The following is a 27,434-nucleotide window of genomic DNA, read 5'->3' on the forward strand; positions in this document are numbered from 1 at the left end:
TCTTCTTTTAGTAAAAGCTGTCTGAGTATTATCCGGCTTTAGGATGTTACTGATAGCTTTGTCTTGTCATTTGCTGGCTCAGATTCAGTACTAATGAGGGGGAAACCTGGAAGGATTTCCAGTTCTCCGAGCAGGAGGTATATGTGTATCAACTGCTGACTGAACCGGGTGAGAAGAGCACCATCTTTACTATCTTCGGCTCATATGCGGACCAGAAACACAGCTGGCTCATTCTGCAGGTCAACGCTACTGATGTTCTTGTAAGAGAACAAGACGCTTATAACTGGTACACCATCCAAAAGCACACTAGCAGCCACTTTGTAACGACCCACAACACTCTAGCAACCATCTAGCAAAATCCTTAAAGACCTGGAAACAGGCTGTCAATGCCTATTTAGGACACCATAGCAAAACAATTTCAGCAACAATTAAGAACACACTATTAACCACATAGAAACTGCATACCAACCATCCTGTTACACCTTAACTGTTTAGCAAAGCCCTTAGCAACTGCCCAGAGTACTCAAGCAACCGTCTAGCAATTTCCAAGCAACCACTTAAGGGAGTAGTTCACTTTAAATTAATTTATTTACTCTCCCTCAAGCCATCCTAGGTGTAAATTACTTTCTTCTTTCTGATGAACACAATCAAGAGTTATATTAATAAATATCCTGACACATCCATCCCTAATAAACTTACTCCACACTGCTCCAGGGGGTTAATAAAGGCCTTCTGAAGCAAATCAATGGGGTTTTGTTAGAAAAATATCCATATTTAAAACTTTATAAAGCAAAATATCTAGCTTCTTCCAGACTGCCTTCTGTATTCAACTTCAAAGTGTAATGCCTCTTGCAGTTCAAAACACTTATGCTACGTTCTAGTGGTTCATCGCACCAGTTACGCTTTTTTCATTGAATATGGAAGGCGGTTGTGTCCGATTGTGTTCATCAGAAAGAAGAAAGTCATATACACCTAGGATGGCTTGAGGGTGAGTAAATAATTGGTAATTTTAAAGTGAATTAATCCTTTAAAGGATTAGTTCACCCAAAAATGAAAATTCGGTCAAGAATGACTTATTATAAGTGTGATTTACCCTAACGTCGTTTGACACCGTAAGACCTCCGTTTATCTTCTGAACACAAATGAAGATATTTTTGTGGAAATCCGATGCTCAGAAAGGCTTTCATTGACACCAATGTCATTTCCTCTCTCAAAACCTATAAAAGGCACTAAAGACGTTGTTACAAAGTCAATAAAGTTAACTAAGTTACGAACCGTTATGAATAAGTGTATCGATTCATGATTCGGATCGCCTATGTCACGTGATTTCAGCAGTTTAGCAGTTTGACATGAATCATGAATTAATACGCTGATTTAGAACCGCTCAAAACATTCTTTTGAATTCGGCCCATCACTATATAAGTCGTTATTTAGTGTTTTTGTGCACAAAAACTATTCTCATCACAAAATTATTCTAGAATCTGTAGTGAGATGGGCTTTGTAACGACGTCTTTAGTGCCTTGTATAGGTCTTGAGAGAGGAAATGATATTCGTGTCAATGAAGTCCTGTCTGAGCCATCGGATGGTCTTATGGGTGTCGAACGACATTAGGGCAAGTAACTAATGAGAGAATTTTCATTTTTGGGTGAACTAACCCTTTAAGACACCAAAGCAACACCCTTGCAACCATTTAGAACACTCTAGTAGACACATAGAAACTGCTTGGCAAACCAACCAACAAAACCTTAATTCTAATCAACCACTTTGAATACTCTAGCAACACCTGGTAATGTTGAAAGGGATAATTCACGCTAAAATGAAAATTAAGTTGTAATATATATTTTTTTAAAAGCTTACCAGGAGATAAAAAATGTGTCCTGCTTGCCCTTGTCCATATAAACGCACCAGGAACCAGCATCGTTTTTTTTAAAGGCAAAATTATCACAAAATAATGATTCTGTGGGGGAAAAAAACAAATCTTTTTTTTTGTGGTCCATAAAAGATAGAAGGGCATACAGTATTAAAACAACACCAGGGTGAGTAAATAATGTCTTAATTTTCATTTAGGCTGAATTATCCCTGTAAAGGTGCCCTAGAGTGAAAACTCGCAACATAACGCCAACTGTGACGCAAGCGTTGGGCATCATTTATATGTACGCCCCCAACATTTGCATTTGTCCAAACATGTTCATTGAACTGAACAACTGAACTGCTGTGAGCTGCTGAAATAAGCCAATCAGAGCAGAGCTCAACATTAATATTCATGACTTTTCCAAATAAGGCAAAAACAGAGCATTACATCCTAGGGACAATTTCTAGAGTTGTAAAACTGTATCTGGACAATTTTTGCCCTTAAATAAGCCACATACCCTCTATGTAGATATCAGAGAACAATTTAACATATTGTTTCAAATAATTCTAGGGCACCTTTAAGGAGCCACTCAGAACACCATTGCCACAACATAGCAACCACAAAACAATTGTTTAGCAAAAACAGTGGGCAACCTCCCAGGATGCCCTAGCAATGGCATAATAGCCAGTCAACCACCCTAGCGACATTATACTATATTATCCAACACTTAACACTGAACAGATTCTAAAGTGTTCAAGACTAAATTACCTTTAAATTGAAGGCTTTTTTTATATTTTCAGGCAACGGTTTGTTAAGACAGCATTCAAAGTTTGTTTTGGCAAACTGTCCTTTTTGTGGTTGTACATCTGATGTAATGTGTGTTTAGGTGTGCCGTGCTCGGAGGGCGACTATAAACGGTGGTCTCCCTCCGATGAGAGGGGAAATGGCTGTCTGCTCGGCAGAGAGATAGTGTATAAGCGCCGCTCTCCTCACGCCACCTGCTTCAACGGCGAGGACTTCGACAGGCCCGTCACTCTGTCCAACTGCTCCTGCAATCGTCAGGACTATGAGTGGTATGAGCAGAGACCCCCAGCCCCCCCCCCCCCCCCCCATCTACATTTTTCTCATGTTGCCATTGTCTTCACCTAAATACGCAATCAATTTTCTCTTGTTTATTGAGTCATCGCTCTCTTTTCCCAGTGACTACGGGTTTAAGCTGAGCGAGGATCTATCTCTCGAGGTGTGCGTGCCTGATCCGGAGTTTTCTGGAAACCTGTATGCCCCACCAGTACCCTGTCCGGTGGGCACCACTTACCGCCGCAGCAAAGGGTGAGAATGTGGTTATTCGCCCTTGCTAACAATCACAGCTGATAACAGTAGGATTTTTTATGTAAGAAATTAATATTTTTTAATATTAATTAAATTGATCAAAAGTTACAATTTAGATATTAATAATGTTACAAAAGATTTCAAATAAATGCTGTACTTTTTATTCCTAAAAAAAAATCCTAAAAAATATATAACATTTTCCACAAAATTATTAAGCAGCTCAACTGTTTTCAACATAATAATTAGCATATTTGAATAATTTCTGAAGGATCATATGACATTGAAGACTGGAGTAATGGCTGCTGAAAGTCCAGCTTTGTCATCACAGGAATAATTATCATTTAAAAATACATTAAAGAAGAAAAAATCTCAATTTACTTTTTTACTGTATTATACTGTATTTTTTTTGTAAATAATTGTAGGATTGATGAGCATAAAAGACTCATTTCTAAAACACTCCAAACTTTTGAAAGGTAGTGTTTTACTGATTATGAAAATAAGACTTATACCAGATTGTTTATTCTATGAATTTTCAGCTTCTGAAACACATTGGCTGATTATTTACAGTAGTTGTATTATATTACATTTAGTGGATGCTTACAAAATGATTATTATTTTAGATGGCAGAGGTCACTTTAAAGAATGTTTTTCTCTCTATGAAGCCATATCACATCTGTTGTGGTTCAGTGCTGTAAAACAGCGAAACAAAAGAAAGTCCAAAGGGATGAATATTTATTATAGGCTGAATTAGGCTCTGTGTCTTTGTGGATACGGATTGTTAGCCACCACCATCAGCAGCAGCCTGGGAACATTATTAGATCTGCCACTGCTGTGTCACCATGCATCTCTCCTCTCATTATCTGCAGTCAAGGGGAGAGGATTTATTTAGAACACGGACATGAACCGAATTTAGCTGGATGAGTTTAGATCTCTTGCTCAGTCAGTTAAGATGTGTGCTGTAGGAGGTAAATTACAATTATAAAAAATGATTCATGGGTAAATGGGGAAGTAATGTTAATTACTGTTATGGATGCTCAATATATGAAGACTGTATTTGTTATCTGCCAAACTTGTTTTAAATTTAACATTTAGTACAGTATAGTTTATTTATCTTTTGTACTTCACTGTGGAACTTAATCTAGATTGATTTAAAGGGATAATGGTAAATTACAGCTGAGATTTAACCCATTTAAGACCACTCTAGAAAATTGCTTGCCCTTTAAGTGCATGTTTAGAAAACATAGGTCTGTGCTGATACAGATATTTAATGATTCTTTTGCCCATGAAATTCCGTCAGTGCTGCTGAAGGTCCTAGTATATATGTTCAGTTAAATTCATGAAAAAGCAGGAATTAGCATTTTCAAATAAGCTTGAAACACCATTGGACAGCAAGAGGTGAATTCATATGAAAGCAAGAAAAATCATTGACATGTAATTACAGCATCACCTAGTGTCAACTTTGTGAACTATGTTTTTCAAGAAGAGAAATTTGAAATATAGAAGATGATTTGCATTGATGTCAAGGTGTGTGATGTGGCGCTTTAGGTACAGGAAGGTGTCTGGAGACAGCTGCAGCGGGGGAGATGTTGAAGCTCGGCTGGATGGAGAAATGTTGCCCTGTCCTGTAGGAGGTACAGTAAGAACCTCCTCCTCAGCTTATACAATCATCTTCTCTGAGCTCTATTTATGTAACACCGCAAAGTCCTATGGTACCCCTTTTCCATCAGAATGAACCGGGTGCTAGTTCAAAGCCAGTGCCAGTTCATAGTTGGTTAGACTGAGCAGCCTTCTAAGAACCGTTTGCTTTTCCACATGGTTAGAGCCATAACAGAGCTAGGTCTTACATCACTGTATACGTGTCATTTTTCTTAGCAACGCTATCAGGGCAGCAGGAAACACACACATATCAGGCATGTTCTAGATGCATCGACGCTGCACGGACCCAGGGCCACGTTAATCTAATGGGCAACATAGGCTGCAGGGCCCCGAACACCAGGGGGGCCCCGAAACGATTCTCTTTTGCGTTATCATAATTTTTTTTTGGGATCGTGGTAATTATGCGGTTGGGCATCATTGTCACACACTAATTTTTATTACTTTTCTGGGCCTTGAAAGTGTTAATTAAATAGCTGTCTATGGGGGGTCAGAGAGCTCTCTGAGTTCATTAATTTTTTTTATTTGTGTTCTGAAGATGAATGAGGGTGAGTAATTAATAACTGAATATACATTTTTAGGTGAACTATCCCTTTAAAACATCTTGTTTTTCACTTTTCACTTTCACTGGTGGACTTTTTTTGAAATGCAGTGTATGTAGTCATTTGCCATCACTTATGATGTAGTAACGTAGTATATTGCAGATGCAATATATAGAATAATGTTTGAAGAATGATCTTCTCTTAAACTCAATTTTATTCGGTTTATTTGTTTGGTAGCAAAAAAACCATTCAATTCTGTTTTTATAAACCCAGTAAAGACTTGTTTCATAAAAACAAGATTGGATGTGACAATGTACAATGTGATCACAATAATGCCTACAACTGTGCCTGAATGTGTGTTCATAATATATGCTTAAATATGTAAAATTAAGTCATTCTTCATTGTTACCACAGTGAGATGTCATGATGAACAGATACAATGAAAGTCATTTAACACATTGAATACAGTGATGTTGAGACTCAATCCTAAAGATGGGATTTAAAAATCTAATTAGGATTGTTTGTGGTTTGATCAAAGCCCATCTTCCCATGGAGCTGTTCAAGAGCCGTCACCGTCTAGACCGCCTCTTTTCTCTGGCATTGTGACTTGACCACGCTTCAGTGGCTGTGTTGATTGGCTTGCCTTTCCGGCTAGAGGATGCTGGGAGTAAATATGGAGCCTTTTCACAAATCTCACATCTGAAGCTGTGGAAGAAGGAAGTAATGTGACACTCTGATTTGCCATCAGTTTTCTTTTAAGATTATCAGTGAAATAGAAAATGAAAAGTCTTCCCAGATAAGTGGAGGCTGTTAGCAAGGAACAACTCCGTTTTAGTGCCAATGTTTTGAGATGAAATGCTCAATGAGCACACAGGGGTGTGTTCAGGTGTAATATATTGTGTATTTCTTTGGAATGAGTCTTATTTCATCTCTTAACTCTTCCCTCCTTCTGTTTTTTGTTTTGTTGTTGTTGTTTTTAGAGAGTAATGAGTTTATCCTGTATGCGGTGAGGAACTCCATCCACCGCTATGATCTGGCCACAGGTACAGACCAGCCGCTTCCCCTCTCGGGTCTCCATGAGGCGGTGGCGCTGGACTTTGATTATGAGAAGAACTGTCTATACTGGGCTGATATTTCGCTGGACACCATACAGGTAATTAAATGTCTTTTTAGGGATGCACAATGTATCGGTGCCATATATTGGTTATTATCGACTGGTACTGGAGAATTTGATATTTATTGTGTTAGCTGATATTGGATTTTTAATTGATGTTGTTTTTCACATCCATTTCTATTTGGATAGGACACACTATTTTTTAAATTTACATACATTTTGCTGTCATCTTATGCTCACTTAAAGTTATTTTATAATGTTTAGAAATGAAATCTAAACTGTAAAATAGCAAATCTCAAAATAATTATACTTTTTTACATACTGTACAATATAAGGTTGTGATGCCTAAAGCATACATGTTTAAAGCATTTAAAATTATTTATTTTTAGTCTTAGTATATTGTTTTAAAGATTTTTTTTAAAGATAAAATAGTATACAATTTTAATATTATGTTCTAAAATATATTATAAATGCATTCATTTTTTATTTAATATTGAAGAAAACAGCTTATGTATTTGTTTTTTTTTAAATAAATAAAATTAAAAAATGAGAATTCGGTGTGTGGGCATGAAACGGCCTTTTCCGCTGACTGGTCAACCAAACGTCAACCCATGCTGCTTTCAGTTCTTCAACAGTTCCGTGCAGAATAACAGAACAAATTCTTAAAGTGTTTATTACAATAATCTCTCTCTCATCAAACAACCAGTCATTGCACACATAACATACTGTACATTACCCATCAGCCTACTCCTTTGGCACACCACTGGTTTTATTTAGTTGTCCAACTATCAAAATCTTTGTGGCAAAGCTGCATGACCCACTGGACAGCCCGCACAGGCTATTACATATTAGCTATATTTAAAAAGCAATTTATAAGCATTTTTGTATGTATATTTTTGTGTCGTAGAGATTGTGTTTGAATGGAAGCTCTGGACAAGAAGTGATTGTCAAGAAGGACCTACAAAACGTGGAGGCGCTGTCATTTGACCCCATCAGCCGGTTGTTGTATTGGGTGGATGCCGGTGCTCAAAAAATTGAGGTAATTAAATGTTAAAACAACTACTGCAACATCAATTACAGGCATTCGTTCATGTAGTTGCTCTTACACTGTTTCTCATCTAGGTGTCCAACTCTGATGGAGACCTGAGACACACTCTGATCAACTCTTCAGTGGTGGAACAGCCTCGGGCCCTGGCGCTCTTGCCAGGAGAGAGGTACGGTGTTCCCATAATAATACCATATAATCACCTCATAATCCCCCTTAACAGTCCTCTTGCTCCGTGAGTGCTCCACTAAGCGGCATATACTGTCTCGTAGCTTGATGTTTTGGACAGACTGGGGTGATCGCGCAGCAGGCGTTTACCGCAGCTGGATGGATGGATCCAACATCTCCTGTATCGTGTCCGAGGGAGTTCGCTGGCCCAATGGTATAACGGCAGATGAATCATGGCTGTACTGGACAGAGGCATATGGAGACCGTATTGAAAGAGCAGACTTTAATGGAGGCCGCCGCACTGTAGTAATGGTGGGCCTGCCTCATCCTTATGCCATTGCAGTTTTTAAGGTAGGCCCAGTGTTATCACTTTTTCTGGGAATGTTGCAACTGGTATTCTAATTAACTGTGTCTTGGTGATCATAAACTAATGTTTTGAACTGGTCTTTTTTGGTGTAGAATGACCTGTACTGGGATGACTGGTCTAGAATGGGAATCTTCAAAGCACCTAAATCCGGCTCTAAAGACAGTGAGATGTTAGTGGGCAGACTGACAGGAGTGATGGATCTCAAAATCTTCTACAAAGGAAAAAACAGAGGTCAGTTTTTAAGGAGACGCAGTCCTCCTGACACATATGGAAAATACACCATTAAAGTCAGCATGAAAGGGTAATAGCCAGTAGCCTTTAATTTTGTTAATTTGTAACAGCCACACTAAATCACACTTGTCAATATATATATAATATATTGCAAAATATATATATTTTTAAAAATGTTACTTTGAAATAAATAAAGTGAAATAAACTAAAACCATACGTTTTCATTACTTGAAATAAAATAAACATGCATTTAAATTAAATGTACTTTATATATAAAAAATATACATTTCAACCTTATTTTATTAAGATAACATTTATAATTTTCTTGTAAAATACAAAAATAACTAAACCTTAATGAACTAAAACATTTTTTTAAAAATAGGACTAATGGTTAAAATGACAAAACAAAATTGAAAAAAAAACCCTGATATTTAAAGATGCAATAAGCAATTTCTGAGAAACATTTGTGATATTTGAAATTAACCCAAACAAACACCCATCCCTTCATTGCTGAAGTGAAGCAATATAATGCTTCTGTGAAACATAGTAAAACCACTGTTACTCACATATGGAGCAGAAATAGCATAACCTCTGTCTGTTTCCAGGCCTTCACGCTTGGGTCTCTCCAGCTCTGGAAAACGTTTCTAATATTAGTGCAAGTCCTAAAGCTCTTGCCTGATCATAACCCTTCTTTCCTCTAACCTTTTCTCTTTTGTAATGTCTCTTAGCCATCTCTCTTTCTACAGTCTTTCTTAAATCTCCCTCTTGCTCTCTCTCTCTCTCTCCTCCCCCATCATGAGTGTATTTACACCCCTTCTGCTGATTGGATACAAAGCTGTTGTGGTGCTCGGTCTGATCGATCTGCACCTTTAACACTGGTGCAATACGAGTCATCAATATTTTTGGTCTGTTTATACAAAAAAAAATGTTATATATATATATAACATTAAATTATAAATTATATATATATATAATTTTTTTATTTTTTTTATTTTTTTTTATTTAATAGACGGACCAAAAATATTAACTCATTTCCATTTTTGACTCATGATTTTAAGAAAGAGATAAATTTAGAGAAATGTATGATATATATATAATTTTTTTAAAGGTTTTAGTCAACCTATATTAGGCATATTTTTCAGCAGTATTGCTATTAGTACACTAACTTTTATTGCCTTAAAGCTAACAGACATGCACTGAAAGCCACAAAACTCTGCTTTGGTTTTATTAAAAAATGGTAAACAAAAAACTAAAAAATTGTCTCCCCTTTAGGTCAGAATGCTTGTGTGGATCAGCCATGCAGTCTTCTGTGTCTTCCCCAGCCTGGAAACAAGCATCACTGTGTTTGTCCCGATGGAGTTTCAAGCACCATCCTACCCTCAGGAGAGCGTCAATGCCAGTGTCCCAGTGGATACCAGCTCCACAATAATACATGCGTTAAGACAGGTCTGACAGAAGCAAAAGTGTCAGATATCAAAAGCTCTAAATCATAAATCAGCTTGTTCACGTATTTATGAGGCGAGTTTGGTTCTATTGGTGTTTTTCAGAGCACACCTGCTTGCCAAACCAGCACCGCTGCGCTAATGGGAAGTGCATCAGCAGCATCTGGAAGTGTGACAGTGACAACGACTGTGGTGACATGAGTGATGAGCAGGAGTGCCGTGAGTGACAATGTCTCTTCTGTCTCAAAAAACAGCACAAATGTATAAATGTTGAGCTTCATGTCTTTCTCTCTCTGCAGCCACCACTTCATGTGATCCTGCGGTTCAGTTCCGCTGTGTGGCCTCAGGTTCCTGCATTCCACTGGCCTTTAAGTGCGACCATGAGGATGACTGCGGTGATAACAGTGACGAGGAGCATTGTGGTATGCATGTCTTTAGAGCTTGGTGATATATTCAGTATAAAATGAAATGGTATCTTGATATTTTATTGCTATACTGAAATTACTGAAAACTAAAAATTAAAGAAATAGAAATATTTTTCTAAAACTATAATGAAAATGAAAACTGAAAACATAAAAATTCTGTTCATTAATTAATTAAAGTGTTACACTGTTTGTTTTAGTAAAATATTTAAAAAATCGGTTATATCTGATGGAAGTCTATGTGGCTTATGCTCATGGGAAAATATAGTAAATATCTTTATTTTATTACCTCTTTCCCCACCAGTGTTTTTGATCATTTTCACAAAATGTGCATGGCCCCCAGAATATTTAGTTGTATGAATATCTTAGCATGAAATACATCAAATGAACAGAGCCTCTGCTTTTAAACAAAACTCATTTTATTCTAGCTTCACGCATTCTTTTTTTAAAATATTTTGTTGATCGCATTATTTTTACATATGCATATGATTACATATGCCTGTTTCTGCTTCTTCTTCATATGTTTTTTGATCAGGAGATTTAGTACTCTTTCAGAAGATGCGTAATAGCACACCCCTACTGTATAACAGTGAAAACACGGAAAGCCGGAAAATTCCACCAATGGTGGGGGAAACATCTCACAAATGATGGGAATTTCAGTCATTGGCAGGGAAAGAGTTAATATTGCTTTTTATGAGTATAAAGTGTTATATTGCTGTATATAAATACAAATGATTAAATATCATTCTTCTGTTTATTTTTTAAAAACTGTTTATATTTTTACGTTTTGCTATGAATCTTAAATCTATTTGGCAACTCTGGGTGTTTCTTGATTGTGACTATTCCATGGATTGAAAAAATAAATATCAAAACACATTTCCATTAATGTCTTGAATATCATTGCAATGCTAAAAAAATGCTAAAAATATCATTGCAATGCATTGCAGTGCTTACGTTTGATCTGGTTTCTTTTTAGAGTCTCACCAGTGTGGCCCGGGAGAGTTCACCTGTGCAAGAGGCGTGTGTATTCGAGACGCATGGCGCTGTGATGGGGACAACGACTGCAGGGACTGGTCAGACGAGGCCAACTGTACTGGTGAGAGAGACTCATTTTCACACGGGTTGAAAAAATATGCGGTGAAATATTTCACATCTACATCCTTAATGTGTCTCTCTTCTTCCTGTCTCATAAAGCTGGTCACCACACGTGTGAGAGCAGTAGTTTCCAGTGTCACACGGGTCACTGCATTCCTCAGCGCTGGGTTTGTGACGGAGATGACGACTGCCAGGACGGCTCAGACGAGGACCCTACCCAGTGTGGTCAGTCACAAACACTGCTGTACTCGCCCTCATTTCATTATGAACTGTATGGTTTTCTTTTTTTTATAAAAGACGGTGAATTTCTGAACATTAAATGTTCTGTCAAGCTCTAAAAAGAACAAAAGTGTCCATACAACCAGACATTATATTCTGTAAAAAACAATTTTTTAAAACAAAGGTTTAAAAAGTCTTTAAATACATGTTTACTTCTATTTTTTTCATACTAATCAGTAGTATCCGTTCCTATGATCATGCAGCTCTCCCATGCATGATTCTGTGTAATTTGACATTGTCTTTGTTCGGCAGGGCGTGAAAAGTGCAGCGGTTTCTTGTGCGCTAACGGCACCTGCCTGCCCGCTAGTGCTCACTGCAATGGTGTGGAGGACTGTCCAGGTGGCGCTGATGAGCAAAACTGTGGTGTGTGTTTCCTTATCTGAGTGCAATTGTTATTTATGTTGTGTTGTTATTGAAACTAGATAAAGGTAATAATAAGGGCTGTTCCTGCAGGCCCCCTTTGTGCACACTATATGGAGTTTGTGTGCAGAAACCGAGCGCAGTGTCTCTTCCAGTCTCTGGTGTGCGATGGTACCCGTCACTGCGCTGATGGATCTGATGAGGACGCAACATATGCTGGCTGCCGTGAGTCCAACATTTTGCTTACTGAAATGTGGCCATTATAAACGGTTCACTTGAGGACTTAGCCAAAAGTACACTGTGTTCTAAGACTAAGAATTCTAAGAATTTTGTATTTATTACTATAATTAATTGATGTTAAATGAATGTTAAATGTAACGTTAATTTAGTGCAATTAATTACATTCATAAATAAAAATGGCATGATGTATTCATTTAATCATGCTCCAAATGCAAATTCCTTTATAATATGTTCCTTTTATTCCCATTTAAAATAAGTGTTTCCTATTTTAAAATGTAATTTTTACATTTAGCAAAGCCGTTACTCAACATTACTCTTCACTGTCACATGATCCTTCATAAATCATTCTAATTGGCTGATTTGGTGCTCAAGAAATGTTTATTATTATTATTATTAATAATGGTTAAAATAGTTGTTCTGCTTAATGTTTTTGTGGAAACTATGATGCTTTGGTGAATAGAAAGAAATTTGAAATATAATAATTTATATATAAACAGTATAAAAAAATATTTTGAGTAATTGAATGCATCATTTACAAATAAAAGTATTTATTCCTTTAAGAAAATCTTACAGTCTCCAAACTTTTGAATGGTAGTATTATATAATTTAATTATAAACAAAAGTTATTAAATTCCTTAATAGTAATCAATCTATTCACTTCTAAAGTTTTTTTGCTATGTCTTTTGCTTTTCTTTTTTCTTGTCTGCGACAAAATATTTTCTTTATTTGTATTATCATAATTTATAATATCTCTGCAAAAATAACATAATTTCCATTAAATTTGATTAATCTGCATATGTAATTCATTTGATTTAGTTTTTTAATCAGTTGATAGTCTTAAACGTGGACCTCGTATAGAGCACTGATGCAGTGTTTTGTAATTTATTTGTCATCTGCTTTTTCACAGCAACTAACCCTGAGTTTGAGAAAACATGTGACAGCTACAACTTCCAGTGTTCCAATGGAATGTGTGTGACCCTTGAGTGGAAGTGTGATGGCATGGATGACTGTGGCGACTACTCGGACGAGGCCAACTGTGGTGAGCAATACTTTCCCACGCTGATCATAAAGCCAAAAAGTCCAATTCTAGGTTGAATTCCGGAAAGGCATGGATCACGCTGCACATTGACTTTATGCTGTTAGAATTTTAGCTAAGGAAGGCTACATACTTAAGTCAAAAAGTTGGATAATTCAGTAGATCCAATTCAGTCATACCGTGGGCTAGTTTCAAACAGTACTGTTCACTTTATTTCTGTGCTTGTTTTCTAATGAGTTAGAATGTGTGATTCCTGTTTCAGCTTCCCCAACCGAAGAGCCAGGCTGCTCGCGTTACTTTCAGTACGAGTGTAAGAACGGTCGCTGTGTGCCCGCCTGGTGGAAATGTGATGGGGAAAATGACTGCGGTGACTGGTCTGATGAATCTCAATGTTCAGGTGCATAATTACGACCTGTACATTATATTCTGGCCTAGTCAGCATCTGTTAAACCTGTTTGTAAAGTGCCAGCAAAAGACACTTGCTCAGTAGATTATTTACAATGAATTATGTTGTGTTCAGGTGGTGGAGCTCCTCATACACCTGCACCAGGTCCAGCTACCTGTGCTCCTAATCGTTTCCGCTGTGGTTCTGGCGCGTGTATTGTGGACACCTGGGTGTGCGACGGCTACGCTGATTGTCCTGATGGCAGCGATGAAGTGGGCTGTCCCACAGGTGCGTTCTCAGCTCTTTTCCTTGCCGGTACCAGGGCTGTCAAACATATGGCCTGTCAAAGAGTCACTTTTGGTTCAATTATGAGCGCAAATGTTCCTGATGAGTAATTAATGACAGAATTTTCATTTTTGGGTGAACTAACACTTTAACTATTTATGGACAACTTTGTTTTGCCCCAATTATGCTATTTTAAAGGTCCTATTCCTAATTCAAAGGTCAAAAAACAAATTGTTTTTTCAATGATTCTCAAATGACTTGTCAGATGAGTCAGTCTCTCTCAATCCCTCTTTTCCGTGTGCCTACTCTGCTCTGATTGGCCAGATTGCCAGTCTGTTGGGATTTGGTCTACCACTTACAGCACTTTTTGGAAATGAAATGCCTATAACCATATGTTAACTTCAGTTCTGGAGAGTTCCTCAGTCATCAGCGATTGTACACGCTGTAAAGGCAGTAACGTCGATTTTACTACAATATATAAATCAGTACAATCAATCTGAGTGTGAGGCGGAAAACGGAGAACATAGGTGGCCATTATGCAAATGTGTCACATGATGACACGTAGCCGTAATTGATTTATGTTGTTTCTGTCTTTCGCTTAGTCAAAGGATCTGTGACTCCATTGGCAACTATTCCTCCATTGGGCCGCTGCACTAAAGATCAGTTCCTGTGCCTGAAGCCTCCGACCTGTATTGCTGATTGGAAGCGCTGTGACGGACACCCTCACTGCCTGGATAGATCTGATGAGGCCAACTGTCGTAAGTTTTGGACAAACCTACTCGCTTTTTATTACCGTTTTCCTAATTTTAGAATAGAAATAGTCATTAAAACCAAAATAACACAAACACCGTTACACTGCTTAGCCTATGTCTTTGCATACCTGCAACCTTTTCTTTCTTAACTCTCCGTTATATTTCAGCCACACATGGTCCGTTGCTCTGTGTAAACGGTACTCTCTGTGCGGATGGCGAGGCCTGCGTGCTGAACAGTGAGAGGTGCGATGGCTTCATAGACTGTTCTGACCAAAGTGACGAGGAAAACTGCACTGGTGAGACACTGAGAGATGTTCATTATGGGACTGCTGCTGAATTTTGACTGCGTTGTACCACATGCATATTTACCCTGTTTTTCCAATTCTCAGTGGATATGCTGGTGTACAAGATTCAAAATCTACAGTGGAGTGCCAACTTCTCTGGTGCTGTGATGCTCACTTGGTCAAGACCCAAAAATATGCCTGCATCCTCCTGCTCTTTTGTCATCTACTTCAGGTATTAATTTATAATTAGCTTTCATCTATACCTGTGTTTTTTTTAAAAAAGTTTTTCAGGTGGTGGACCACTTGGATCAGCTCGGAGCCAAAAAACTTAATTGGGACATCACCAAACAAAACAAAAAATAAAGATTATGTGGTCTGTGATTTTTGTTTTGTTTAGTGATGTCCCAATTAAGTTTTTTGGCCCCGAGCTGATCCAAGTCAATTAACATTGAACATCTGCCGATACTAAGTCCTTATCCAATACTTGTATTTTCTTAATGCTATGTGTGCACTTCAAGTACATTAAAGGTGGGGTAAGTGTTATTTCAAAACCTTTTAACACAATGGGCTCGGGCTGAGTGCAATAACTTATAGTTAACCTAGCAGGTAAGGGTCCTACTATTGTCCTACTATTGATGGTGAGAAAAGAGCGTTCGGTGCACACGACACACATAACGGACATTAGCCGAGAACTAATATATGCTGGCTTTTTTTTGTGAATATTCTCGTGTGTCATGTTCGCTTGTTTGTCCATTTGCGATCGTATTGTCTCTCACTTCAGCGATGATAAAGACCCATTCATTTCCATACCGTATGGAGCATCTAAATCTCCTCATTGTCTGTTTAAAGTGTCAGCTCACAAAATGTTTCCGACAAGTAAGATACTATACTCCTAATATATGTTTCTTTCCTCTTTTCATTATCTATATTACCGTTATATGGTCATAATGTAATAAGTTGTTAGCTGGACTATTGTACTTGTGTACTATAGAGTTGTTATGAGAACAGTTTGTGTTTTTGTGATAGAAGGGGTGACTTTTTCATTGAATATGCGACCTGGATTAGCAACACACAGATTCTACCGTAGTTGTTGCCTTGTGTGGGGCGGAGCTATCAAAACTGGGCAGAGATCCTTTTGGGGTAGGAGCGTGTATGTTTTGGTGATTTGAAATAACAACAACTGTTACCAGAAAGCACTTACCACACCTTTAAAGTTATTCAAATCAATCAACAAACATAGGCATCAAATACGCTAAACACGGACATGCATGTATGCTGTGCTAAAACAGACTCCTCCGGGTCCAGGGGTCCACACTGGTCAATAACAAAGGTTGTATTTATTCTCTAGGCAGGTGGGTGTCCAGCAGTGGACGTCGATGGACACAAACAGTAATAAGGGCAGTGCCATTTTGACCGTGTTGATGCCGGACACCACCTACCAGGTGAAGGTCCAAACTCAATGTCTCAGCAAACAGCACAGAACCAATGAAATTCTCACACTACGCACACCAGAAGGATGTAAGTCTACATTAGCAGCACAATAAATGACTTATAGAACAACTCTGATTTATTTGGAAGGGATACGTTTTGTCCTCTGTTGCGTCTAACGACTGTGTGTTTGTATGGCAGTGCCAGACCCTCCTCAGGGTCTGCAGCTGAGCTTTGGCAATGCTGAGGATGGGACGGTACTGTGTTCCTGGAACCCTCCTCATAAAACACATGGACTGATCAGGGAGTATATTGTGAGGAAACAAGCCTTCGGTTCTTTATAGCATTTATCAACACCTACTTGCATCTAACTGTGTGTGTTGTGCAGGTGGAGTACAGTGAAAATGACAGCACGGAGTGGTTTTCCCAGCGTAGCACCAGCACCAGTGCAGAAGTGAAGAACCTGCAGCCCAGCTTGCTCTACCGATTTCGGGTGAGACACTCGAGTGCTTGCATTAAGTTGTTTTATGTGAACTTTTATGTGAACTCATCTAGATCACTTCATCTAACCTTTCTTCATCTTTTGTTTCTCAGGTGGCTGCCGTCACAAGCAGAGGCGTGGGAAACTGGACAGAAATTAAAACCATAACTCCTATAAAAGGTAAGGAAACCATCTAAAAGCAACTGATATCTTCACTGAGGAGTGCTGACTCCCCCTGCTGGACATTTCCACTCAAGTGTTTTATCATCCACATTTTCCTGAGCAAACGATGAGCGCATGTTGGATTCTAACTTTAGTTTGAATGCGGTCCTGTTGCACTATCCATAGGAAGCCATTGTTAAAACAGGGTAAAAAGAGCGACTGAATTAATTAAACTGAAACTTTCTGAACATTACAAAAAATTAAAAGGAGCGCAGGGTTGCAAACTACGCTGTTGTTGACTGCCACAACAACAGCAATAAAATGAAGAAATAAACACGTAAGAAAGTACGTGTTTTGAGCGTCAGCAAATCTGAAAAGAATGTCCGTATATGGTGCCATATGTCTTGCATTTTTTGCCAAAGACTGACAAGAGAAAATGAGCATGGCTTGCAGCACTTAAAATACTCCCCATAAAAGTTGAGTGACATAATTTTGCAGACAAAAACCCCCTGAACTTAACCCGACCGGGAGCCGTATGTAGGATACAAGCAGCCATCTGTTTTTAATATAGCTTCATGTCATCTACGCGCTCATTAAACCTGGAAGGGTGAGGCACTGACAAAAGACGGTCATTGTGACACTGTAATGTCATGGCACTATAGATCCATGCGGTTTTTTTAAATATCATTTCCATATATTTAAATAGCACTGCTAATTTGACTAAAAACACCAGAGACCAGAAATGTAAAGGAATTCCGTGAGACTTACACCCGTGTTCAGTACAAAGGGGGATAGGATGAATTGAATTGTAACTCCCATTTCTGCATACATATAAACAGGTCAATATGTATTTGTAATTTAATATCACTGGAAAAGTCAGGTGGTAACTTGAATAATAATGAGACAGGGCTTTCTAATAGGACAAGACCATACAGTCTCATTAATGATTTAGATAGAAATCTTTATATTATAAATTATCAAGTTGATGGATCCTTGCTAAATATAAGAAAAATATTACTGAGCCAAACTTTTAAACTGTATCAGATCTTTTAATAAGGATTGGTGGTATGATCAAAGTCTTATCCTACAAAATATATTTACACATTTGGTCACTGTATCGCAATGATATTGCCTGAGTAAACTGGTAACTATATATTACGATAGATATTTTGCTGGTAACAAAAAAATGCTGTAACGTCTCGTGACTCTTTATTAATATTATGTCTTTCAGCGCTCTCTCCTCCTAATGTTGTGATCACCAGCATCAAAGAAGACTCAATGACTTTATCCATCACCAATGATTATAAGGTACAAGATGGTCAGATTGTTTTTTTTTCTCTGCAGGGTTTACGCTATGACCTCCTTCGGATGTAAATATAATCTCTCTCTCTCTCTCTCTCTCTCTCTCTCTCTCTCTCTCTCTCTCTCTCTCTCTCTCTCTCTCTCTCTCTCTCTCTCTCTCTCTCTCTCTCTCTCTCTCTCTCTCTCTCTCTCGCTCTCTCTCTCACACACACACACACTCTCTCTCTGTTAGGTGAAGCACTACATTGTCGTGATTTCGTGGGTATTCGATGAACATGTGAAGGAAAGCTGGAATTACACTGTCTCAGGAACATTGCAAGGTAAAACACTTCACAGTCATCAAACATCCTGTCAGCATTGCTGGAAGAAGATGCAATGTGTGTGCTGTTTTCTGTACAGTCAAAAACCTGACACCAGGGACAGTGTACGAGGTGGCGGTGTGGGCCCACACGAATGACGGAGACAGTCCTACTGCTCTGTCCCGCCAGCAGACCAAAGGCAAAAGACCTGCCGAGCCGTCACTAAAGGCCAGAGCGCTCAACCAGACCGCTGTAGATTGCAACTGGACCGGCCCTCAAGCTGAGGTGAGACTTAACTCATAAACGCTCATAAAAGTGTCCAGTCACATTTATAGGTGAACTTTAAAGGGCGAAATCCAGCCATTTCAATAGGAATTTGTGCGCTCAAAAGTTTTGCATGAGCTGCAAGTTTTGCATGAGCTGTAGATGTTCAAGGTGATAATATGAAAACTCAGGCTATTGATTTGCTCACTTTTTTATAGACTTTTACTAAGATTTGCTTTAAATTCATACAAACTTTGTGCTTTGTTTAATTAAAAGTCTAAGAATAAAAGAAAACTATAAATATTTTAAGATGTGAGATCAAGTAAATCACTCATTGGCCCCACTTTATATTAAGTGTCTAACTAGTATGCACAAATATTTAAATTATTATTTGATATAATGTACTAATTGTAAACATGCATTTTACATACTCACATTTTTAAGAAAAATACCTACATGTAATTACATCTTTTATTCATTTCTACACTGTTGTTGACTCTTCCCTTACCTGCTAAAGGTGCACTATGTAGTATTTTTGCAGTAAAAAATCCAAAGACCACTAGGCCAGTGTTATATATTTTGTTCAGTTGAGTTCTTACAATATCCCAAATGTTTCCAACTATTTGTAAATTGTGAGAAAATTGCTATTTTAACCAATGAACCGGGACGTGTCAGCATAGTGTTTGAGGGAGTCGCCTGTCAATTGCATCATATCTGCGTTTCCCTCGGATTTATTGGTGTAGAAGCGTTTTTCTCTTTGCAGCGTGAACAAGTGAACGCACAGAGTAACGTCATAACATCATTTTAAACACACTTAACTGTATCTAATTTGATAAACAGAGCTGCTTTACCTTGTACTCATGACCGGAAAAGCGAAAAAGTGTGCGCGCCGCCCGGCGACTGTGTCCCGTCATAATAAAAGTCCCGATGTTCACTAGGCGGTTGTTTGTGTAACAAATGCTCCAGCGGCCGTGCTCAGCTCCACAACACTGGGCCTGCTCTGCTTCATACTACAGTAACGTTAATAACCACAGCCATGAACATGATTTCTACCCGTGTCCTATTTCTCACCGGCTGTGAGGTGAAGACCACATGTCCCAAGATGCTGTGTTCAAACTTTGCATCATCAAACTACGCATTTGTTTTGAATAGGCGCCCTCAAGTGGAGGGAAAGTTGCATAGTGCACCTTTAAACCCACCCTTAATCTTAACCTCACCACTGTTTTTGTAGATGTATGGAGTGTTCTACGCCACCTCCTTCCTGGATCTGTACAGCAGACCTCACAGAGCCAATACCACCTCCACCAGTCTGACTGTGATCGTTGACAGCGACGAGCAATACCTCTTCCTGGTTAGTATCCACCCTCTTGCTCCTCACTTTGGAGATCCACTTTGGCACTATGATGTCCAGATGAAGCGACTGTGTGCGTTGTTTAGGTGAGGGTGATCTCTCCATACCTGGGTCCACCATCAGACTATGCTGTAGTGAAGATGATCCCCAACGAGCGACTTCCACCTCGAAACCTGCACAAAGTACGAGTGGATAAGACGCAGGCCACTCTGAAGTGGCAGCCGCCGTACGATTCTCCCAGCAGTCCTTTGGTATGATCACAAAGACAATATAAACATTTTCATAATTTAGTTATGTCAGATGGAGTGTTTCAAGCATCTTTGTATATATATTTCAGACTTATGCAGTGCACGTGAGAGATACAGTTCGTAAAACGGAGCGAGACTATAAGGTGAACACTCAGAACAACACGGTGGAGTACACCCTCAAGGGTCTGGAGCCTGGAGGACGCTACAGCATCACCATCAGGCTGCTCAACATGAGCAAAGAGGCCAGCTACACACTCAACACGGGTATAGTCATATTTACTGAACAGGGAAAAGACCCTTATTGTACAAAATCTCCCATGAGCATTGCATTTGCTTTAAGCTAAAACATGCACCTAGATGTGGGTACGTCAGTGCAAAAACTCACAAAAAAAAAACTGTTGTAATATTTGTAATACTGCTTTTTAATAATTCTTGCCAAAATAATGAATCCGTAAACCATGCAAACTGTGTAAAAATGAGGAACTAAAGAAACAAACATCAAGACATCATACATAATGAGATATCAACATTAGATGAGCAACAAAAAGCAAAAAAAAAATGTTAGCATTTATTTTACATTTATTGTGAGTATTGGGCTCACAGATCACGCGGGTAGGTACTTTTACTGTTGGGGTGTGTGTGCGCGTGCCATGACTGGTCAGCCACCACCGAAGACCATTTCTGACCGAGGAAAAACCCTGGTGACATGTCTTCAGTGTCACATGATCCTTCCGAAATCATTCTATGATTTCGGAAGGATCATGTGACATCATAAATTATTCTAATCATATGCTGATAAGAATAATTTATTATTATTATCAGTGTTGAAAACAGTTGTGCTGGTTAATAATTTTATATCAGAAAGTTGGTAAGAACAGCGTTTATTTGAAATATAAACATATTTACTGCCACTTTTGAGTAGTTTAATGCATCGTTGATGAATTAAGCATGCGTTTCGTTCTTTTTTTAAACGCAATGGCCTAAACTTTTTAATGGCTGTGTATTGTACCATAAGTAAAAAAATTCATGCTGCGTTTTGAATATTTTTTTGCTCTAAACCTATATTTATCCATTCCACACAGTTCCTCTGCCTGCACCTGAGGCCCTCAAAATCTTAGACGAACAGGATCATGTGTTCCTCTTCTGGAAGAGCCTGGCTGTGAAGGACCACACCTTCAATGAAAGCAGGGTTAGAAACCACCTTTAAAGTCAACATGAATTACACATTAAAGGGATAGTTCACTCAAAACGGAAATTTATGTGTATGACATTCTTCTTTCAGGCGAATACATTCAGAGTTATATTAAAAAGTGTGGAAGACAGTTAAGCGAAGCTAGATATTTTAATTAATTTTGTGTTAAATATGTATATTTATCTTACACAAATGTATTGCTCCGCTTTAAAAAGCCTTTGAGATGTGTGGATTAATTTTATAATGGATGGATGCACTTTTTGGGCATTACATTTTGGACTGCCATTTAGCTACTGCCATCATAATCCTTGGATTAGCTAGGACATATTTTTTTTACATAACTCCGATTGTATTCGTCTGAAAGAAGAAAGTCACACATAGGATGACTTGAGGGTTGTGAGTAAATCATGAGGTAATTTTCATTTTTAGGTGGACTAACCCTTTAACTCTATTTCTGGTTTTATTGTGTCTGGTTTATTGGTGCAGATTATCTCAAAGAAAAATATTAGAAGCAACTTTCCTTTTTGGCTTTTTCCATTTCCCTTTGTTTCACATGAGAAATTGTTTCACGAATGGTCACTTGACTCTTCAGGGCTATGAGGTGTATGTGCATGACAGTGTCACCAACTCCACTATGTGTCTTGGCAACACAACGGAGACGTTCTTCAGGATCAACAGCCTGTCGGTGGGCCATAACTACACGTTCTCAGTGCGGGCACGCTGCCTGCTCAACAACCAGCTGTGTGGAGAGGCGGCTGTGCTGTTATATGACGAACTGGCCAAAGCAGCAGGCATGAGCTTTTACACACTAAACATTTTATCCTCTCTCTCTCTCTGTGGCTCTTGTTTGGCTAGACGTTGATCCTGACACAACGTTTATCATCTTTCAGGGCCAAACGATGCCGAATCTCAGTCGGGTAAATCTGAAGACATGGCAGCGGTAGTTGTTCCGGTGTTGTTCCTGCTGTTGGTGGGTGTGTGTGGAGGCCTGGTGGTGCTTTATCTCAGACACCGTCGGCTACAGCACAGCTTCACCGCCTTCGCTAACAGCCACTACAATTCTCGCCTGGGCTCTGCCATTTTCTCATCGGGAGATGAGCTGGGTAAGAGTCCTACCTTTCATGAAATGTGTATTTAGCTTCAGTGTGCTTCAGAGATGTGTAATTTACTGTAGTTAACTTCACTTCAGTTTAGTTCTGTTAGCTTCAATGCAGTTCACTTCATTTTCTTTCAGTTCACTACGCTCCATTTTAATTCAGTTCAGTTGTTTTTCTGTTTATTTGTGTTTAAATCAGTTCATTTGAATTCAGTATAGTTTAGTTCACTTGTTTAGCTTAGCTTAGCTGACTTTGATTCTCTTCTTCATTTTAGTTCACTGTAATTCGGTTGAACTCAGTTGGCTTCAGTTTAGTTAACTTCATTTCAAATCCATTTAGCTCAATTGTCTTCAGTTCCCTTCATTTTAATTCAGTTTACTTCAGTTGTGTTGTCTTGTGTTAAGTTCATTTCATTTCAAAATGTAGATAAATGTAGCCTAATTTTCAAACCTGTTCAGTTAAATTCTGTCGATTCAATTGACCCTTTGCAAAGACCAGCCCTCATTAGTTACTGTTGCTATGGCCAACAAGCCGTGCTCTCACGTAGAGAAAAACACATCGCAGAGCAAAGAGGATACCGACAGCACAATGACAGACAGGACAGAGCAGGCTACTTTTGATATGAAACAAAGTCTCAACCCTAAAATGTTGTCATTTTTTAAAGAAATGTACACAATAGATAGGCTACCGTTTTGTCTCAGTGTGTGGTGACAGGTCACTGTAGCTCAGTTAAAGCTGCTTGTGAACCCATCATCTCTTCCTTCTAGTTAATTTATAGTATTGAATAAACTTCAGGAGGAATGTTGTTTCAGTCGTGGAAAGATGTCAGTACACACCGTTTTTTCAAGTTCAAGTCCACTGACATTCATCTATAAACTCTCTTGACTGCTTTGTCGGACAAAATGGCGGATTCTGTGGATTATGATTGGTCAGATTGCCTGTCAATCAAATTCTCAGCGAAGGATGAAAATTGCAATCGCCCACCCTTCCCTTTTGAAGATTATAGAGAAGTGATGTTGGCCGACTCAGGACAAAGATGTCATCGTCTGAGACAGCAGAGAGTAACTAGCGCTCTGTATAGAAGTTTGTCCGTTTAGGACTACTGTAGAAATATGACGGTGCAAAATGCCGACTTTACTGTAAGGGGACCCGCAATGTGTAGATAGATAGAAATGGCTCATTGTAAGGTAATAAAAACATAAAACTTCATTATGTAAGGTCTTTGTACACCACTGAAAACATATTTATATATGTTATATTGCATTTCTGTCAATAGATTCTCTTAAAGAGTACACACTGCACCTTTAAGTACACAAAGTTTCCACACTATGAAACTTGGCTGAATTCAGTACAGTTCGGGTCACTTTATTTCAATTTATTTCAGTTGCATTTACTTTTATTTCAGTGCAGCTTAGTTCAGGCCACTTTGAATTAAGTCCAGGTCACATTAATTATGTTCACATCTGCTCCCTTTATTAAGTACTCAAACTTTTCCACTCTATAAAAATGATCTGCTAATGTTGTTTCTTTGTTTCCTCTCTTCTGAAGGTGACGATGATGAAGACGCTCCTATGATCAGTGGCTTTTCAGATGACGTTCCTATGGTGATTGCATAGCTGGACAACTCTTTCTCTCCTCCTCCATCACTTCCCACTCCACTTCCTCATTATGTTTTCTTACGTGCCCATTCGGCACACCTTCAGGCTGCAGAGCTCCCTTCCTCTTGACCTCCCTCGTCACTTAAAAAAAACTATGGATTTGTTGTTTCTGGACCCCGAGGAAGAAAAGCAAGCATGGAGCGAAAGAGATATTTTTAAATATAAGATGCACTTTTTTCGGATGCGCAATAACTTATTTTTTATATATAATATATGTGGGTATTGGACTTTGTAGGCATTAACTGAGGCAAACTGTGAAAGAGTTTGTCAGCTGATCAGCAGATTTACTGAACAGGGAAAAGACCCTTATTGTACAAACTCTCACACGAGCATTGCATTTGCTTTAAGCCAAAACAAGCACCTAGATATGGGTACATCAGTGCAAAAACTCACAAAAACAAAAAAAGCAAACCTCATGTGTACAGATGAAAATGGACCAATGAATGCTAATAAAAAGGGAAGGCGGTACGTAGGCTCTTGAGGGTAAAATTGCACAGGATCTGTTTTTTGTTGTTGCATACTGTATGCTCGATTTGTGTCACTTTGTCAGTAGGCCTGCATTTGTCCATGGTACCTTGTTTACACTTTGTTAATGTCCTTGCTCAGCAATAGGTTTAATTCCCTCTGCTTTTTAAAAATGTGAAAATTGTAACCTCTTTTGGTTGTTTTATCAGCTATTTTCAGAAAAGAATGACCAAAATCAAGATGATAAAGGTTATTTGAGTGTAGTTCACAATGAGTCCCATGCTACGTCCATAAAAATTGTGCATGTTCACTGTCTGATTTTTTCCCTTTGATTTATCCTACGCATTTTATATAGCGGAGAATATTATTGCATATCCTGTGTGCTGCCATGGTTTTAGTCCTTTAGTGTTCTCAGGGAACTGGGTTAATGTAGGTGTACCAGCGATATCAGTCACACTGCCACAGGCAGCGCAGTGTGTTTAATTCGGAGACTATTGTTCTGTACAGTAGTTCCATATTGCAGTGAAGCCTGTGCAGCTCTCGTCTGAGCGAACCAGAAGGCTTCATCTTAGTCTCTTGTGCCAAGCTTAAGAAAAGCAGAGGGTAGAGCAGATGTCTTGCCTTCCCGAACAGTTGTGAAGAGGTACATTTGTTAAATCCATGTTTCATTTTAACTGAATTGCGGGTGTTGCTTAAAGGATTTGTTTGTGAATGTATTTTTTTCTTCTTTTTTTGTATCTTGTATTGAGGTGACCAGAAAAAAGGAAAAAGGTTGTGGTCTACCCCCTACTTATTTGTGTTCGAGGATTTTAAATGAGGTTTATGGCCGGTTTACATTCAAATGCTTGTGGTCATTATTATGATAACCTTCTCCCATTGTTAATTGGCATTAAACAAAACTGTTCAGTTGGTAGATGCAGCTGTTTTTAGTGAAATAGTGTTTCTTTTAGTACCACATTGCCTTATTACAACACACTGAGTAAAGTATGTAGCAGTATGTCAATGTGATCACACATACACACGCTCACGGAAAATTGAAAGATGAAAATTGTATAAAGACTGGAATAGTGCGATAGGAAATGTGTGTATCGACATATTGTGAATTACCACTGTATAATGTTTTTAAAGTTCCAGTGCAGCACTTGTGTGAATCCTGAGCCACCATTTTTATTTTGTCTTGTTTGTATTCTTTACTCGCAACCATTTGTGGCGATATTTGTCATGCCCATTTTGAAACCCATTTGTTTTTTGGTCAATAAGATGTAAACATTTTTACATAGCAGTGACTTTGGACACCGCCATGTTTAAATATTTAATCTTGCCTGCCTACTGAGGGTTTTAAAGTTAAGAAACGTTTAAGTGGTACAGTATGAGATGTTTTATGAACCACTTATGCTGAAATAAATGTGGAAAACTGTTGAATCTGACTTCTCTTGTTTTAAGTGATGAGAATGACTTCCCATATTTGACAAACAGCGTTCAAGCCAATTTAGCACTGTTTAATGCTTCTAGACAAAGCATTTGTTTTACACTTGAACTGGTTAAAAGATAGGTATATTATCATAATTTATTTGTTCAAATTAAATACTGTATATTTCCCTGTCACTCTGAAATATGGCATTCTTCAATTGAACAAAAAGGTAAAAAAATTTAGGAATATACTTGCTACTCATTTCAATGTAATGAAAATTAATATTGATTTAGTCTGGCAAGCTCAAGAAAAAACGAATTGGCTGGTTATCTTCAGTTTAATTGGAATAGGTTTAATTGAAAGGTTTACATGGTTATCAAAAAATAATAACCTAAAAGAAGTGAGTGTTCTATACAAGTAATTTTTAGGTTATTTAAAAATAACCTCCCTGCAACATTGTGCGAATGCTATTATGGTTGCAAAAAAATGAAAGCTTAAAAGAACGTTCCTAGAAAGTTATAATTTGGTTCTCAAAAAACTGGGAACCAAATACTAACCTTAGAGGAACATTCTGTGCTTACTGGGTAATTGCAAGTGTTCAAATAAGATTTGTGTGTCCAGACATAACCAACCTATCTGCATGGGTTGCTTTGGTAATGGTGTAAGTGTATTTGACTTGAAGCGACGCTGTGCAGAACGATCAGAATATGGCAAGCCATTTTAGCATTTCATGCTGCTGGTTCTACTAGACATAATTTAGTTTTGACAAGTCTTAATTCCAGTTCCAATTCCATCCTGCAATTTTGACTCGTAAAGATATCTTAAACGTGATTATGATCTATGTATCTATGTTTTGACGAATATGTATTGAAGATTGACTAATATATAGATTTACATTTGAACATACATCTGAGATATCTACAATGGTATTTTGACTAGTCATATTCTTCAATTGACTTATATTTTAAAGGTCCACTGAAGTGCTTCGAAATGCACCGCATTATTCAATGTGTTGACGTGATTTCCCCTGAAACGGCTCCAGCTGTTAGCAGCTTCTCCCCTTTTTTGAAACAGCCAATAGCGTTTTGTTAATATACAGTTTGACTAGAGAGCAAGAGCGGACCTTCTCTCTCTGTTTGGTAAAACCAGTTTCCTCTAACACTGTTTACCATCATAATCTCCTCCATATCGCTTT

General features: G+C 38.3%; 1 protein-coding gene across 1 annotated transcript in view; it reads left to right on the forward strand.

The window, feature by feature from the left end:
• Positions 1-26,250, forward strand: part of sorl1 (sortilin-related receptor, L(DLR class) A repeats containing) — a 77,766-nt gene extending 51,516 nt beyond the window's left edge. The window contains exons 13-48 of the mRNA XM_067450876.1: positions 83-260; positions 2,738-2,925; positions 3,053-3,181; positions 4,727-4,812; positions 6,357-6,529; positions 7,398-7,529; positions 7,613-7,704; positions 7,808-8,054; positions 8,163-8,301; positions 9,574-9,747; positions 9,849-9,962; positions 10,043-10,165; positions 11,142-11,261; positions 11,360-11,485; positions 11,792-11,902; positions 11,993-12,124; positions 13,047-13,178; positions 13,438-13,572; positions 13,696-13,848; positions 14,448-14,603; positions 14,765-14,893; positions 14,987-15,113; positions 16,230-16,399; positions 16,511-16,623; positions 16,698-16,802; positions 16,904-16,970; positions 18,184-18,260; positions 18,487-18,574; positions 18,654-18,838; positions 20,049-20,168; positions 20,255-20,419; positions 20,506-20,680; positions 21,499-21,605; positions 22,201-22,399; positions 22,499-22,711; positions 24,254-26,250. Of these exons, the coding sequence (XP_067306977.1) occupies positions 83-260; positions 2,738-2,925; positions 3,053-3,181; positions 4,727-4,812; positions 6,357-6,529; positions 7,398-7,529; positions 7,613-7,704; positions 7,808-8,054; positions 8,163-8,301; positions 9,574-9,747; positions 9,849-9,962; positions 10,043-10,165; positions 11,142-11,261; positions 11,360-11,485; positions 11,792-11,902; positions 11,993-12,124; positions 13,047-13,178; positions 13,438-13,572; positions 13,696-13,848; positions 14,448-14,603; positions 14,765-14,893; positions 14,987-15,113; positions 16,230-16,399; positions 16,511-16,623; positions 16,698-16,802; positions 16,904-16,970; positions 18,184-18,260; positions 18,487-18,574; positions 18,654-18,838; positions 20,049-20,168; positions 20,255-20,419; positions 20,506-20,680; positions 21,499-21,605; positions 22,201-22,399; positions 22,499-22,711; positions 24,254-24,321 (4,948 nt within the window). The 3' untranslated portion in view covers positions 24,322-26,250. The remainder of the gene's footprint in view (positions 1-82; positions 261-2,737; positions 2,926-3,052; positions 3,182-4,726; positions 4,813-6,356; positions 6,530-7,397; positions 7,530-7,612; positions 7,705-7,807; positions 8,055-8,162; positions 8,302-9,573; positions 9,748-9,848; positions 9,963-10,042; positions 10,166-11,141; positions 11,262-11,359; positions 11,486-11,791; positions 11,903-11,992; positions 12,125-13,046; positions 13,179-13,437; positions 13,573-13,695; positions 13,849-14,447; positions 14,604-14,764; positions 14,894-14,986; positions 15,114-16,229; positions 16,400-16,510; positions 16,624-16,697; positions 16,803-16,903; positions 16,971-18,183; positions 18,261-18,486; positions 18,575-18,653; positions 18,839-20,048; positions 20,169-20,254; positions 20,420-20,505; positions 20,681-21,498; positions 21,606-22,200; positions 22,400-22,498; positions 22,712-24,253) is intronic.
• Positions 26,251-27,434: the final 1,184 nt, after the last annotated feature.

This window comes from Pseudorasbora parva, chromosome 8, assembly GCF_024679245.1.
Source record: "Pseudorasbora parva isolate DD20220531a chromosome 8, ASM2467924v1, whole genome shotgun sequence".
Lineage (NCBI taxonomy): Eukaryota > Metazoa > Chordata > Actinopteri > Cypriniformes > Gobionidae > Pseudorasbora > Pseudorasbora parva.